Source organism: Pongo abelii, chromosome 6, assembly GCF_028885655.2.
Source record: "Pongo abelii isolate AG06213 chromosome 6, NHGRI_mPonAbe1-v2.0_pri, whole genome shotgun sequence".
Lineage (NCBI taxonomy): Eukaryota > Metazoa > Chordata > Mammalia > Primates > Hominidae > Pongo > Pongo abelii.
In genome coordinates this window covers 53405127-53419058 of record NC_071991.2, presented here as the reverse complement: position 1 = coordinate 53419058, position 13932 = coordinate 53405127, and the positions used below count along the sequence as shown (strand labels likewise).

At 37.5% G+C, this 13932-nt stretch overlaps 1 protein-coding gene across 2 annotated transcripts in view; it reads left to right on the top strand.

Annotated features, from left to right (window-relative positions):
• ITPRID1 (ITPR interacting domain containing 1) overlaps positions 1 to 13932 on the top strand; it is a 125670-nt gene that overhangs the window by 38844 nt on the left and 72894 nt on the right. For both annotated transcript variants that reach the window (XM_024250072.3, XM_054559340.2), the window contains exons 5-8: positions 1295 to 1346; positions 3637 to 3723; positions 6069 to 6271; positions 9359 to 9930. In XM_024250072.3, coding sequence (XP_024105840.2) covers positions 1295 to 1346; positions 3637 to 3723; positions 6069 to 6271; positions 9359 to 9930 — 914 coding nt within the window. The remainder of the gene's footprint in view (positions 1 to 1294; positions 1347 to 3636; positions 3724 to 6068; positions 6272 to 9358; positions 9931 to 13932) is intronic.

Here is a 13932-nt window from a genome sequence, read left to right as displayed (position 1 = left end):
AAATACAGCATGGCAACACTTCCCAGTTTCACACACATCACACATTTGCACCCAGGAGAGCAACAAGTAACTGGAAATAAGAACACTTGTGAACCTTCTGAGGAATTTGCCCATATTCTAAGCATTTTCTTCTGCAGGTGTCAGCCACATTTTATATGATGATACAGGGTCTGAATCTTGCAATGGCCCCTGAATAAGCCTCTCTGATAACCAATATTTATTTCCTCTATTCTGTCTTCAGCACCGCTATCAGGCAAATGAACATTCAGCATCATCTTTCTCACATTTACTTGTTTGCTCAAAAACCTTTCATGGTTTTCATGTCCTAACACATACATATACACTCCTCTTTCTGTCTTTCAAATAAGCTATAAGATGCTCTGTTGGCAGTGTGGTGTTACAGAAACAACAACAACAAGCTAAAATAAGTTGCAGCATCCTACTAGTCATGAGAAATTTATTTAATCTCTCTCAGCCTCAGTTTTCCTCTGGGTTAAGTGGAGATCAATAATATCTATTTCAGGGATTTGTTGTGAGAATTACAAGAGAATGTGTGTGTAATATGCTTAGCACATTGCCTCGCACTAAGTTAGTGCTAAATAGTCAATGTTATTTCTGCAATCAATAATAAAGGTAAGAATAAATTCCTAGATGCACTACTTTCGACTGTATGACTATGGGCTCATTACTAAACTTCTGTGAATCTCAGTTTCTAATCTGAAAAATGAGGATAGGTTCTAATTTTAAGGCTGTTGGAAGGATTAGATGACACAAATGAAGGGAATATGCTTAATACATGCTGGGTCCTTCATGTATTATTTTTTGCTTGTCCCCACACTGCTTCACAACTTCCTATACCATGAGAGAGCATCCCTAAATGCCCTATGAGCTAATCAGACTACCCCTAGCACTCTGCTTTGCACTTTCTATAGACATCTTTTTTCTCTTTAAGGGCAATGCGTCTTTTAAGGGCAATGCCTCTTTTCCAGCCATCAAATTCTCCCATTCTTAAAAATCCAAGACAAGTACCACTTCCTCCATGAAACCTTTGCTGAATACTCCATTTAGCACTGACTTCCCTCTCCATTGAGCCAGTACATTTCTTCACATGTTTGTCATACAGCGTAGCCATTAATTTCATTCTGTCTATTCGCTGCAGAGATGCCTTGTATTTCATGCCTATATAACCTTGGATGTGGAAATTCAATTCTACGTTGGTTTCATTTGGGGTTGAGAAAATCCTCCACAAGACAAAACGAAATAAAGTTCTCCTCTACTTTTTTTGTTGTTGCAGTTTCTTTGTATGAACAAGGGATGGTTCAAATGACTGTGAAAGACTACATGAGGTAGGTAGCAGAATCAGTGTTACTTCATGCCAATATTTTGCAGCCACACCTTTGCTGAATAAAATAGAAGTAGGGAAGTTTTCTTAATATTGCCATGGCTCTTGGGATCTCGTGAAAGGTAACTGGTTTAGTCACAGTGCCTAGAATGTTTACATTAGCTTTGAGAGAAATAGAGGTTCCTTACAAATCATAAAATTGTGAGCAAATTAAATCAACAAATGTTGATGTGGGGGAAAATTTAATTAGAAAATATGCATAAATGATATTCTACTGTACTGCAACTCTTCATAAGGACCTGTTTATAAAACAGTTACATTCAATATTTTCATTTTGCTAATGTAATTGATTATTATTCTACTTACTGGACAACAATATATACAATTTCCAATGTTAGGTAGAAAGCAGTGAGAGTCTCTTCATTGGAGGAAATACTAGGTCTCAAGCGTGGTGCCCAGAACACCAGCATTACATTATGGGGGACCTTCATAGAAATGCAAATTCCCAATCCCCACCCTAGACCTACTGAACCAGATCATTTGGAGGTAGGGTCCAGAAACCTGTATTTGTGTGTGTCCTTCAGATGACTTTTTTAGCCACACTCTTTTAAAAACCACTGGAATAGACTATGAGCTCTTTCAGGTTAGGAACTCCCCTTCCTGCGCTTTTGTCACCTCGCATTTTCAGGATAATTCCAACTAGTTGTAAACCAAATCTGCAGTACTGCATCACCCTGCTGCTACCAATTCACCCCTAAAATGCTATTTGTCATAGATTTTTCTCCTTGCAGGATTGGCTGTTTTTGCTACTCATTGAATCATAGAGCTATAAGAGACCACAGAAATCTCTCAGGCAACTCTCGTTTTGTTGAAGAGGAAAATGAGAGCCAGGTTCTGTGACCAACTCATGCTTCCAGGCTTTATTACAACAGTGACTCTGTATTGGCTCTCCTTGGATCCAAGGGCAGGCTGCTTCTGGGTTGCTCTGCTGCACCTTCCAAAATAAGGCGTGGCCCTCAAACAAAGAAGGAAAAATAAATTATGGCAGGCCTAATGAAAACTGAGGCGGGGCAATAAGTGAAAGGGTATCTTCTGCCTCTCCTTGAGGCTCAAGGAGCTCAACTGTCTGTTAACACCAGAGTTTTTATTATCCAGAAAAACACACTTTCTCAACCTTACAGAACAGAAGCAATTAAAGGACAGGGCCCAGCTATTTTTTTTTTTTTTTTTTTTTTTTTTTGAGACAGAGTCTCTCTCTGTAGCCCAGGCTAGAGTGCAGTCGCGCAATCTCAGCTCACTGCAATCTCCACCTCCTGGGTTCAAGCAATTCCCTGCCTCAGCCTCCTGAGTAGCTGGGATTACAGGCGCCTGCCACCACACCTGGCTAATTTTTGTATTTTTAGTGGAGATGGGGTTTCATCATCTTGGCCAGGCTGGTCTTGAACTCCTGACCTCGTGACCCACCCACCTCGGCCTCCCTAAGTGCTGGGATTACAGGCGTGGCCATCATGCCTGGGCCAGCTATTCTTACCAAATGTAGCTAGAACAAAGTCAGCAACCCAAGTAGGATAACTTGTTCTCCTTGGGAACATTGATATCTGCATTGTATTTTTAATAAATTCTAAATATATGCCAACTGGCTGTTATATTTGATGGGGCTAGATGTGATCCATGGTATAGCTGAGCTATATGTATAAAACTGAACTATATTATGACAGGGTTCCACTCTCTTTGGAAGCACTTTCAAATGATCTGCAAAGCAGGCCTATTGGATAGTGATGTTCATTTTTTCCATAGTAAAGGAGTTTGTTAGAAATGCATATGGATGGCTACAGGAGCCCTGGAGACAACACTTAGAGAGTGTTAGCCATGTGATATGAAATCCTTCACTAGTATGAGAATTAATGTAGAGTCACTTCAGTGACGGCTGGCTGTACTTCTTTCAGCATATAATTTTAACTTCTTCCCAAAAGTTGGTGCCTAGCAAAGCTGTGTTCCTGAAAGGTTCCCCAATGATATGCCATCTGTCAAAAGTGAGACATTCTGTCACCTTCATAATGAGCACTAGCGGGCACCTAACACTTAAATTCTTACACCTTCTGTAATACAACGCTCTTGAAAACAGGAGCAGCTCCTCCACTGCAAGCTCTCTTCTCCAAAGGTATGGCCATTATGGGATTATTAGAGACTAAGAGGAAATGCAAATGTTGCTCTGGAAGGAAAAGATTCACAATGACCTCCCAGGAGACTATCTAAATCAATACATCTCATTGTTGGTATTTTCCCAACTGTAGATCTTTGCATCAGTTTTCAGAAACTCCCACCCTATCCAGAGGGACCAGTTTCAACTCTTGCTATTCTACTGCAAGTGTACCACAAAGGTATGTAATTTCCAGGTGCTTTTCATCCTGAGAAATCATTCTGTGCAACAGTGGATTTCATGAAATTATAAGTAGGTACTTGTTCAATGAATGGATGAGAGAATGAATAAAAGATTTTCAAACCCCATCTTGCAATAAAAATATAAAAGAGTTAAAAGAGTTAGTAAAATTGGAAACAGACTAAATATCTGTCAATGGGGAAATGGCCAAATAAGAGATTGGCCAGTTCATTTTACAGAATTCCATATAGTGATAAAAAGCATAGGCAGACATACACATATTGGCTTAGAAAGATCTATATGCCATATTTTTTAAGATTAAAAAAAGCAAGATGCAGGGAGGTACATAGAGTATGTTACTATACATAAATCAAACAAGTGAAAACCATAAAACAGGTATGTAAGTGCATAGGAAAATGTCTGGAAGTATACTCATAGGTTTAACTGGAAGAGGGTCAGGATTGGTGGGGGTAATAGCTGAGGGGAGTGAAAGCATTATGTGCACTATTAAAAATTTTTTAACAAAGTCAGTATATCTAATTTCTTCCACCATTAAGTATTACTTAAAAAGTTAATGACATTTTCATGATGATATGAAAATATGTTTAATGACCAATCAATACTTATATTCTTGGTCAAGAGACTGAAGCCTTTGGAAGGCAAGAACTATGTTCATTTTTGAGCCATGCGTACCTAGCATAGAACCTAGAACATGACAGATATTCAATAAATATATGTATAAACGGGTAGGATAAACATTTGTACAGTGAAGTCAATATGATAACAGATTAAATCTTTCACGCAACTTTAGATTTCTCACCAGAATTTTTTTCTTCCTTGAACCTCTTTATATTCAGGTGTCTGTGTCAGTGTAATCAAGTGAGTGGCATTCCTGATTCCCGTGTTAATCCCATGATTAAGATATCCAAATGGATCCATCTCCACTTCCCGTTATAAGTTTCAATAATCAATTGCACTGCGTGGTGACCACAGTTAATATTAAGTTATTGCAATTTCAAAAATACTAAAAGAATATTATTTCAGATGTTCTCACCACAAGTGATGTAGTGGGTGTTTTAATTGGCTTGATTGAATATTCCTACAATGTATACATAGAACGAAACATCACACTGTACTCCATAGATAGACACAATTATTATTTGTCAATTAAAAATTTTAGTTTTCTTTTTTTTTAAAAAAAGAGACACAAAATAATTAAAGAAAAAAAAGAAAGTGTGAACATGATGCTGGTTGTATCTGGTAAGTGGGCATCCCCAGTGAGATAGGTACCTGTTGTTGAATGTGTAAATGGCTAAGTAAATAAATTGTAGTTAATCCGATTTCAATTATGAAGTCACTGAAGTAAAATTATCTAAACTATCTCAAACAGGCTCATTAGTGTTGCATGTAAAGAAAAGGCAAACAAAAACTTCAACAAAAGAGCTGAGCAAACCTGGTAAAATCTTGTCAAAAGGTCTGATTCCTATGGAATCCATGAAAGACTCCCATAGTCTCCTGGGTTAGCTTAGTAACTTAGGCGAAGTTCAGATGTGATAGGCATACATAATATAACTATTTATATTTATAAATATAACAAATAAATATAGAATTTTAATATGTCTGTAATATAACAAAATTAAATACTTTAGGTATTTATATATACAAATCAAATTAAATATATATATAATTTTAATAAAAATTATAAATATAATTTCCAGCTAATTGATGTTTATCTTTTAAAGTGCCAAAGTGGACTAGAACGAGTTGATAAAAGCATTTTTTGTTCCTTAGCCAAGTACACAAATAATACACAACACATTTTAATTCTACCTAGGGACTTACAATCGTTATTTGTAAACATCGGTTCTTGTAGTCTGCGTTTAATGATATCCTGGACAGATCTGTGTTGCTGAGGATGCCGCAGACTGGTGCTCTATTAAAATAGCCTTCTTTTAGTCTACTGTTTACAGTTTTGTGTTTTTTTTTTTTCTGTTTCATTTCTTGCCTTTAGTGACCACTTGTTTGTGGTTGTCAGTGCACTGCCTCTGGCTGGTATCTGTCCTGCAGTCTCCCTGCCCTATATAATTTACCATGTGCCTGTTGTGGAATGGGAAGCCAGTTAAGTAAACTCATAGTATTGGATGTAAAGTACAGGCAAGCAGTCCCTAAGTAGGGGTGCCAGTCAGTCCTTTAAGTAAGTATATAGGAACGCTAGTGCACATACCGTTTCTCTATTTAGGATCCTCTTTCATTCAATATCTGGGAGATTGGGTGGATGAGGTGACCAGAAGAAAATTGTGTTGGGTTAACTGTTTCTGGATAAAGATATTCATATTTTTACCACAGCATTCCTGAATGGCTGGAATTTTGGGAGAAAGATCCAGTGGAGATTCTCTTGGATCTGGGCTTTGGTGCTGATGAGCCAGACATCTGCACGCAAATCCCAGCCAGATTCCTTGGTTGTGGCTCAGCAGCCAGAGGGATCAACATCCGTGTTTTTCTTGAAGCTCAAAAGCAGCGAATGGACATTGAGAACCCCAGCTTGTACGGTAAGCGAGGTGCCTGTGGCATTCGCATCTCGGCATTGGGAATGAGTGGGCAGATGGCCCACAGTGTAGGCAAGGAGATTGTGTGAAGTAGCATGCAAACCCTCTATTACAGTGACTTCACACACAAAAGATGGATGTCCAGTGGGAGTTGGTGTGTATGTTTTGGAGAAAGGAGTATCTGCTCCATGTTGTCCTCACTCAGGAACACAGCCTCTAATCTGGAACCTCACTAGTTGCAATGATAGCAAAAGGTAGAAATGGAGAATGATACTCAGCTCTTACATCCTCTGCTCCTAACTTACACACAGCGGGTCTTGTTCACATTTCAATGGCCAAAATAAGTCATATGGCCACACCTAACTCCAAGTGGGTGGGAATGTACAACCCTACCAATTGCCCAGAAGGAGGAAAGCTGGCAGTAATGGTGAGCAGCACTAATATGTACCATAGCCACATACCCAGGAGGCAGAGAAACCAGAATCTGACAAGGATTATCACGAATCATTAGGTGAAACCCTAATTTCCTCATTTATGAGATTTAGAACACTGTCGTTTATACCTTGAGCTGTAAGTGATAGTTATTAATCTGCCATGCCTCCTGATTTAACTATGTCTAAACCTTATAGCTAATCGGGCATGTTGCTGTATTTCTTCAGCTGGTGGTCAATGTAGTCCTTTTCTCTAGGACATTACTGAGCATGTTCTTGGGGGTGCCTGTACTGTGCTCAAAACAGTTTGGGGGAAAGATGCTTTGCAGCTTAATAGGTTTATTTACTGCAGGATTGATTTAATATGCTAAGGTGCACTTTCAGCCTCCTAGAGGGGATGCAGTGTAGCATTTCAAAACAAAAGGCCTCTTGGAGAAGCATTGAGGAAGACCTTCTCTATAGTACAGAGTTTGAGGAATTCTGGAGGGGGGAAATGACAAAATTCTGATTCTCAAATAAATTCTTTTAAATAAACAAATTCACTAAAAGGAAAGTCATGTGAGACAAAGTGTTTTTCTCAAGCAATTATCTGGAACAGGGACTTCACTTGGAGTTCTCATTTTAGCTCCCATTTCTCCGTTTTCATGTAGGTAAAATGGGTCTCAAAACTTAAGGAATGATTTTTTTTTAAAAAGAGTATGTAAAGCTGAAGGTTTTGCAATGTAGTATTTCTTTACTTTTTAGATTCAATTCATGTTGTTCCTTGTTATCTCCTCTTGCAAGCAGCACAGAGATGCAAATTCTTTGATCAATTCTTTATTTCAGGAGAATAATGTCATTTACCAATATTGAATAGCATTTGAGCTGCTGTGAAGTAAATATTTCACAAATGAAATTGACATATGGATTACAGAGAAACTAGGAGTTGGCCCCTGATTCTGTGATCCCTGGTGCACTCTAATTTCTACAACATAACACTTGATGCAAGGAAGCAGAGAAGGTCAAATATAAAACAACCAATAATAAAGCTAGTTGGCAGATAGAATGGAAAATTATATCTCATTCAAAGTCAATACAAATGTTTAAACTTGGGACATGAGAATCAATTAGTCCATTGTTCAATCTACCCGAAGGCAAAAATAAAAGAAAACACTTATCCAATGCTTCAGACTATTGTGTTCTCTGAATTGACTTAACCAATTAAATTGGTAGGTTTTGTCTTAGTCTAAATTTAAAAACCTGCTTTGGATGGATGTAAAGCAATCATAAAAGTTGAATTATCATTCAGTTGTACCCTCTGATCACGAAAGAGATTCAGTTTCAACTACAGCTTAATTTAGGGGGGAAATGTAATCAGAATTATTCTGAAACATCCAGAACCCCACAGTTCCTATAGGTCTTGGAAAAATATCTCAGTCCTCTGTGAGAATTCTGTCACTTTTTTTTGGAGTAGAAGGATGATTAGTCAATACTTCTTCTTGTAGGTAAAAGAAACAGGTAGGCACTGGCTCTTGAGAGTCAGGGACATTGCTGTGATGATGCAAACACTAACATAAGACAGCATCCTTGCCCACCTATGTGGTCCTTGACCTTCGCTGAGTTATGCAACCCCACATGCTATCACTGTGATTAAGAGGAGGCTGGGTAATAAAAACAAAATATTCCATTTTTATTACAATGGTTTTATTATCTTGAGATACCAAAAATATTTTCCACGTTTTTTTTTTTTTTCAAACTGGCAATATGTTCTCACTTTAGCCCTTGCTGCATTAGGTCTCTTCCACTTGCTAATTAAGTCAATACTGTACTTGCATATGGCCCAAATGATAGAGGCCAGATCATCCAGAAAGACTTAACAGGTTGATGAGCTGGTTTGTTTTGAAGGGCAAATGGGTTTTTACATTAATGACTATCTTCTCTGGAAAGACTGAGGAGAATATATCCGCTTCCTAAGTCTTGCTCATTTATAATCATTGTTTTAAAAACTGATACTTACATGGCATCGTGTCTTCACAATTTTGCTTTAGTGCTCATGACAGATGTGAAAAATACATGAGAGATGAAAAGACTGGCCACTTAGTATGTGCCTGGCATGGGTCTAGCACTGTGTAGCTCTTAGTTATTTTATTCTGAGCTCAAACATCCAGTGAATGGTTGACCTGGGATTTGGATCCAGGACTTCTGACTCTATATGCCATGATCTTTCCACACTATCAGGTGACAGTATGAATAGGGATGATGTAAATGATGGTAGCAATACACGTCACATAGAGTTATGGAGGAATATTCAGGTAGCCTCATGTTGATAGCACTGGATTCACTCTTTAATATATGTTAGTATACAGATTCACCGATGCCTACAGTTTTTAATACCTAACACATAAAAACTATAGGCATATATGAATCTAAATAGTTATGCGTATTCAACTAAATACAAAAGCTGTTCACTTTCCCCATAACACTGCAAAATCTCATTACGTAGGGAAATGATCTCCATAATAGTAATGGCATATACTGAGAAAAACTTGAGTTTCAAGAGCCTAATGTCCTTCCTATCTTGAAAATTTCATGTTAACTGACCCTTCAGTTTTTACTACATTAATACGGTTTCAGCAAAAAAGACCCAATCTAAAACTTTCGTGTTTCTTGTGTTCTGCAGGTCGCTTCCGACAGCTGGAAATCCTGGACCACGTGACCAATGCCTTCTCATCTCTGCTGAGTGATGTCAGCATCCTGCCAAGCAGAGCTGAAGAGAAAGCTGGAGGAGAGAGTGTGCAAAGAACCTCAGTGAGTGCCACCAAAGAGCATCGAAGAAGAATGGGTAGACTCTTAAGGAGAGCTTCAAAACAGAACATCAGGAGGGATTGTAACCCAGGGGTATCAGAGTCCTTCAAGGTGAAAGATGAAGTTTTTATCCCCTTTACAAAACCATGGGAGTGTGGAGCAGAGCTAGCAGCAACCTCAATCAACCACAAGCAAAATCATTTGTCTCTGTCAGTAGAACATCAGTGTCTCCAAGCCTGTGATGATTTGCTACCTTATCCTCCTCATGGTCTTCTGAGCAAGCAATGGCCTTGCTCATCTATGCCGGCCAAGCAGGCTCCTCCTTCCTGTGTGTCTGAGGGGTCAGTCAAGGGCAGAACTCAGAAGGAGAACTTATTTCAGACTAACAAGCTCAAGAGCTTGTCTCGTCTTGCAGGCAAAGGACCAGACTCATTTGAAATGGAAGAGGTCAGTGCTGCACCAACGTACCCAGCCTCCTAAGGGAAATAACTTTCACTATGACACCCTTGTTTTCCAGCCCTCATTTCACCACTTCATCTTTCAATCCCTCAGCATTACATCTTAGTGTTCTGAGTCAGTTTAGTGATTTAAAGTCATTCTAGTTGCTTTTGTTGGAAATAAGCTAGTAGGAAACCAGCCTCTGCTTGCTCCAGTGTCTTTCCTTTTTTCTTGCTCACAGTTGAATCCGTGGGTCATTTCTGACTTTGCTTTGGCTCAATTGTTTTATGTACCTGTATGTATGCTTTTTATCTATTCTCTAACTTTTCATGTTTTATATTCTTCAAGGATCAGTTCAACTACTTCCCACTCAGTGAAACTTGCTTTAACCACTTCTCCTCTGTGTTCTCATGGCTTTAGCAGCGTGAGCTCGTTATGTTAGAGATTGAGTGTGTGTCAATGCTGTCTCCCCAAAAAGACTCTCTGCTCCTTTAGGGCCGGGGGTGTGTGTGGGAAGTGTTTCCCCCACAATGCCTAACACAGGGCCTCAGACAAAGCTGTAGGGACTTGGGTATGGTTTTGATTTTAGGATGTTAGTGTGATATTTATTTGTTTGCTTTGGGATGTACTGATTTTCACATAGCTTGACCTTCATTTCACACACGTTCTTTGCTCCTCCATCCCCGCCTTCATTCATTTACACTAGTTTTTATCTTCACTTAGGTGACATTCTCACTTGTACTTCTCAGAGTTGGGTTTTTTTTTTCTTTTCAAAAAATACATATACATGTCCACTCATCAGTCTATTCATAATGGCAGCTAGGATTGGGAGTTAACTTGTTGTTAACTGTGTTATTTAACATAATTACAGATAAGTAATTACAAAGGAAGAACAAGGCTTTTCTCTCCTTTCATCTAAATTATCTAAAAGTAGGACAGGATATTTACATGCAAATTCCAAAGTGGGCTTACTTTTCCGTTGAGACCTCTATGTGCCAGGCACAGAAATGGTAACAGAATCTGCCTTGAAAAGGGAGCTACAGAGAAGTGGCAGGGATGGACACTGAAATTATAAGATGGTAGGCACAGAGCCAGCCCTACAGGTACACTTTACATCACTATACAGACATATTTTCGGGTGTTCCAGGAGCAAGTAAAGGCATTCTTAGCCAGCCTGGGGTGGAGAGGATAAAGAAATTCATAGAAAGTAAGGCTTAACCATAATTTTAAAAGAATAGAATTGAGCCAGGTGAATATGCCTATTGGCATAGCTGCATCCTACAAAAATATAAAAATTACTTTAAAATATGTAGATGTTAAGGTTCCTAATATCTATGTATATGTATATATGGTTGTGTACATATATGCCTTGTATAAAAATTAAAGAACCTTAAAATGTTAAACTGAATTTAAGTAGTAGCATTAAAATGAACAATAATAATAAAAGGAAGAAAAAAACATACCTTTGGTCAAATGCCCTGATTTGAGGATAAACTGAGAAGGCACTAAAAAAAGGATTTTTAAAAAACTTAATCTTGCAAAGATTATTTAATTACCAAGCCAATAGTTAAATTACTATAAAGAATGTCAAGCCTGCTGGGCGTGGTGGCTTGCACCTGTAATCCCAACACTTTGGGAGGCTGAGGCAGCAGATCACCTGAGGTCAGGAATTCGAGACCAGCCTGGCCAACGTGGTAAAACCCCGTCTCTACCAAAAATACAAAAACTAGCTGGGTGTGGTGGAGAGTGCCTGTAATCCCAGCTACTCGGGGGGCTGAGGCAGGAAAATCACTTGAACCCGGGAGGTGGAGGTTACAGTGAGCCCAGATCGCACCACTGCACTCCAGCCTAGACAACAAAAGCAAAACTCTGTCTCAAAAAAAAAAAAAAAAGAATGTCAAATCAATCTGCTATTAGCTAGGATCCGAACAAAAAGTTTCACCAAACTCCAACACATTGTCAAGCCTCGTCAGACTCTATTGTCCCTGAGGTTCTTCTGCTTCAAACTAGACTGATTTAGAGAAAAATAACGTTCCTAGTATGCCATCGAAATGTCAGAGTACAGGGATAGACAAACATCAAATTTATCAAATTTGATAAATTTTATATAACTAAATAAGAAAAGAATGTTAGTCCTTGATTGGTATACTTTCAAGAATTTTTAAATTACAATTATTCAAGAAAATATTACCTGTTAGTATGTATTTGGGGAGAAAGTAGAAACACACTCAGACACCAAAATAAAGAAAACAAATTCACATGTTTCTTTGGCACATAGTAGGTACTTAGTAAATATTTGTTAACTGAGTGAACATCCAAAGAATTTGACAATATTAATTTAATCCAAGGGTGACTTTCATAGAAAAACAGAACATTCTGTCAAACTTCATAGCCGTCTTTGTTTATGGTGTTATTATGTTCTAGGATTTGTGTGTGTGAGAGACTGTATGTGTATGTAAGGCAGAGATAGTCCTAAAAATGATAAAAAAGAAACTCACTACTTGAATTTTATTTTAATAAAAAATGCGTATAAAATATTACATTCTCACTGGGGAAAAAATATTTGTTTCACTCAATACCAGTGGATGAGTAAATGAAGCTTGGGTAGATTGCATCTTAAACAGAAGCCAATGCCAGATTTAATATTTATTTTTCAATGTCAAATTTTAAAATCCAATTATAAGAAATGAAAAATATCTGTGAAATTGGCAGATTTTCATGGCATTTAAAACAAGAGCCAATGTACTTAAATATCTAGCTATCAGAATTTCAAGTATGATTGGCCAAATTTTGCCTCCAGATCAACCAATGATGCTTTCCCTAAAGTCGTACTAAAAGCTGCATTTGGCAATGTTTGTCTCACTTCTCAAAAGTATAATTTCAACAGAATTGTGCATAGATTTTTTAATGGAAAAATCAACATATTTTTGCTTAATTTTACTTAGTAAAATTGAGTCAGCCCCTCTCTTTTTAAATTCCCAAATACATTAAGTGAATTTGATACTTGTAAAATTTGTGCAATTGTAAACTCAAGGTAGGATGCTTCTTCATATCCATAATAAATGATTTTTAGCTTTCCCTCCTGTTTGCATATAAGCATCCTATTCTCTAGAAGTCACATGTGAGAACATTAACCATATTATTAAACAACCCCAGTCAACATCTTGATTAGGTGGGGAATGTTTCAAAAGCCATAACTATTTATTTATTTTATTTTTATTAATTAATAAGTTTGGCTCAGGTGGAATAGCCCAGGAATACACCTGGCTTTCATTTTAAATTAATGGGGCTTTTCCTTTTTTTTCAAAAGACAAACATGTGCTTCACATTTCCCTAAGTGGATTTTTCTCCATGATAATGGTCATAGCAAAAACTTTTTATTACACTTGAAAATGCATGTGATGTGCACTGATTTGAGTTACCAACACCAGTGAAAATAATGCTAAGAAGTATGTCTAATAGATTACAAGTGTAAAGTAACTTATTTGAAAAAAAAAGATGAGAAGGATTAAAAAGAGAGGTTAAATATTTCTTCTTATTACAGTTGAGCTATATTCTTATGGTCCCTAGTCTATTCCTGGGTTAGAGGTCATTTTTGGCCATATGTACCACAATGTTTAAAATGTTTATGTCCTTTGATTCAGCTTTCGGTACTCAAATATCAATTCCAAATAAGTAATATGACATGTAGAAACAGATTTATGAACAAGAATATTCACCTCATTTCTAATTGCAAAATTCAGAAAACATTCCAACAGTGGGACAATTGTTAAGTAAACTAATGTACTTCCTGAGAACAGCCTACTGTCCTGTCATTAAAGATGATGTTTTCAAAGAAATCTTATGATGTGGAATAAAAATTCCGCCTTCAAATTTTTGAGAGAAAAAATTTGACTACATGACAATATCCAGAAAAAATGTATATAAAAGAAAACTTGCAAAGAAATACTCCAAAATGTTTTTGGAGTAACAGTAACTGTTTTCTTATCTTCTTTTTATTTTTTGTAGAGA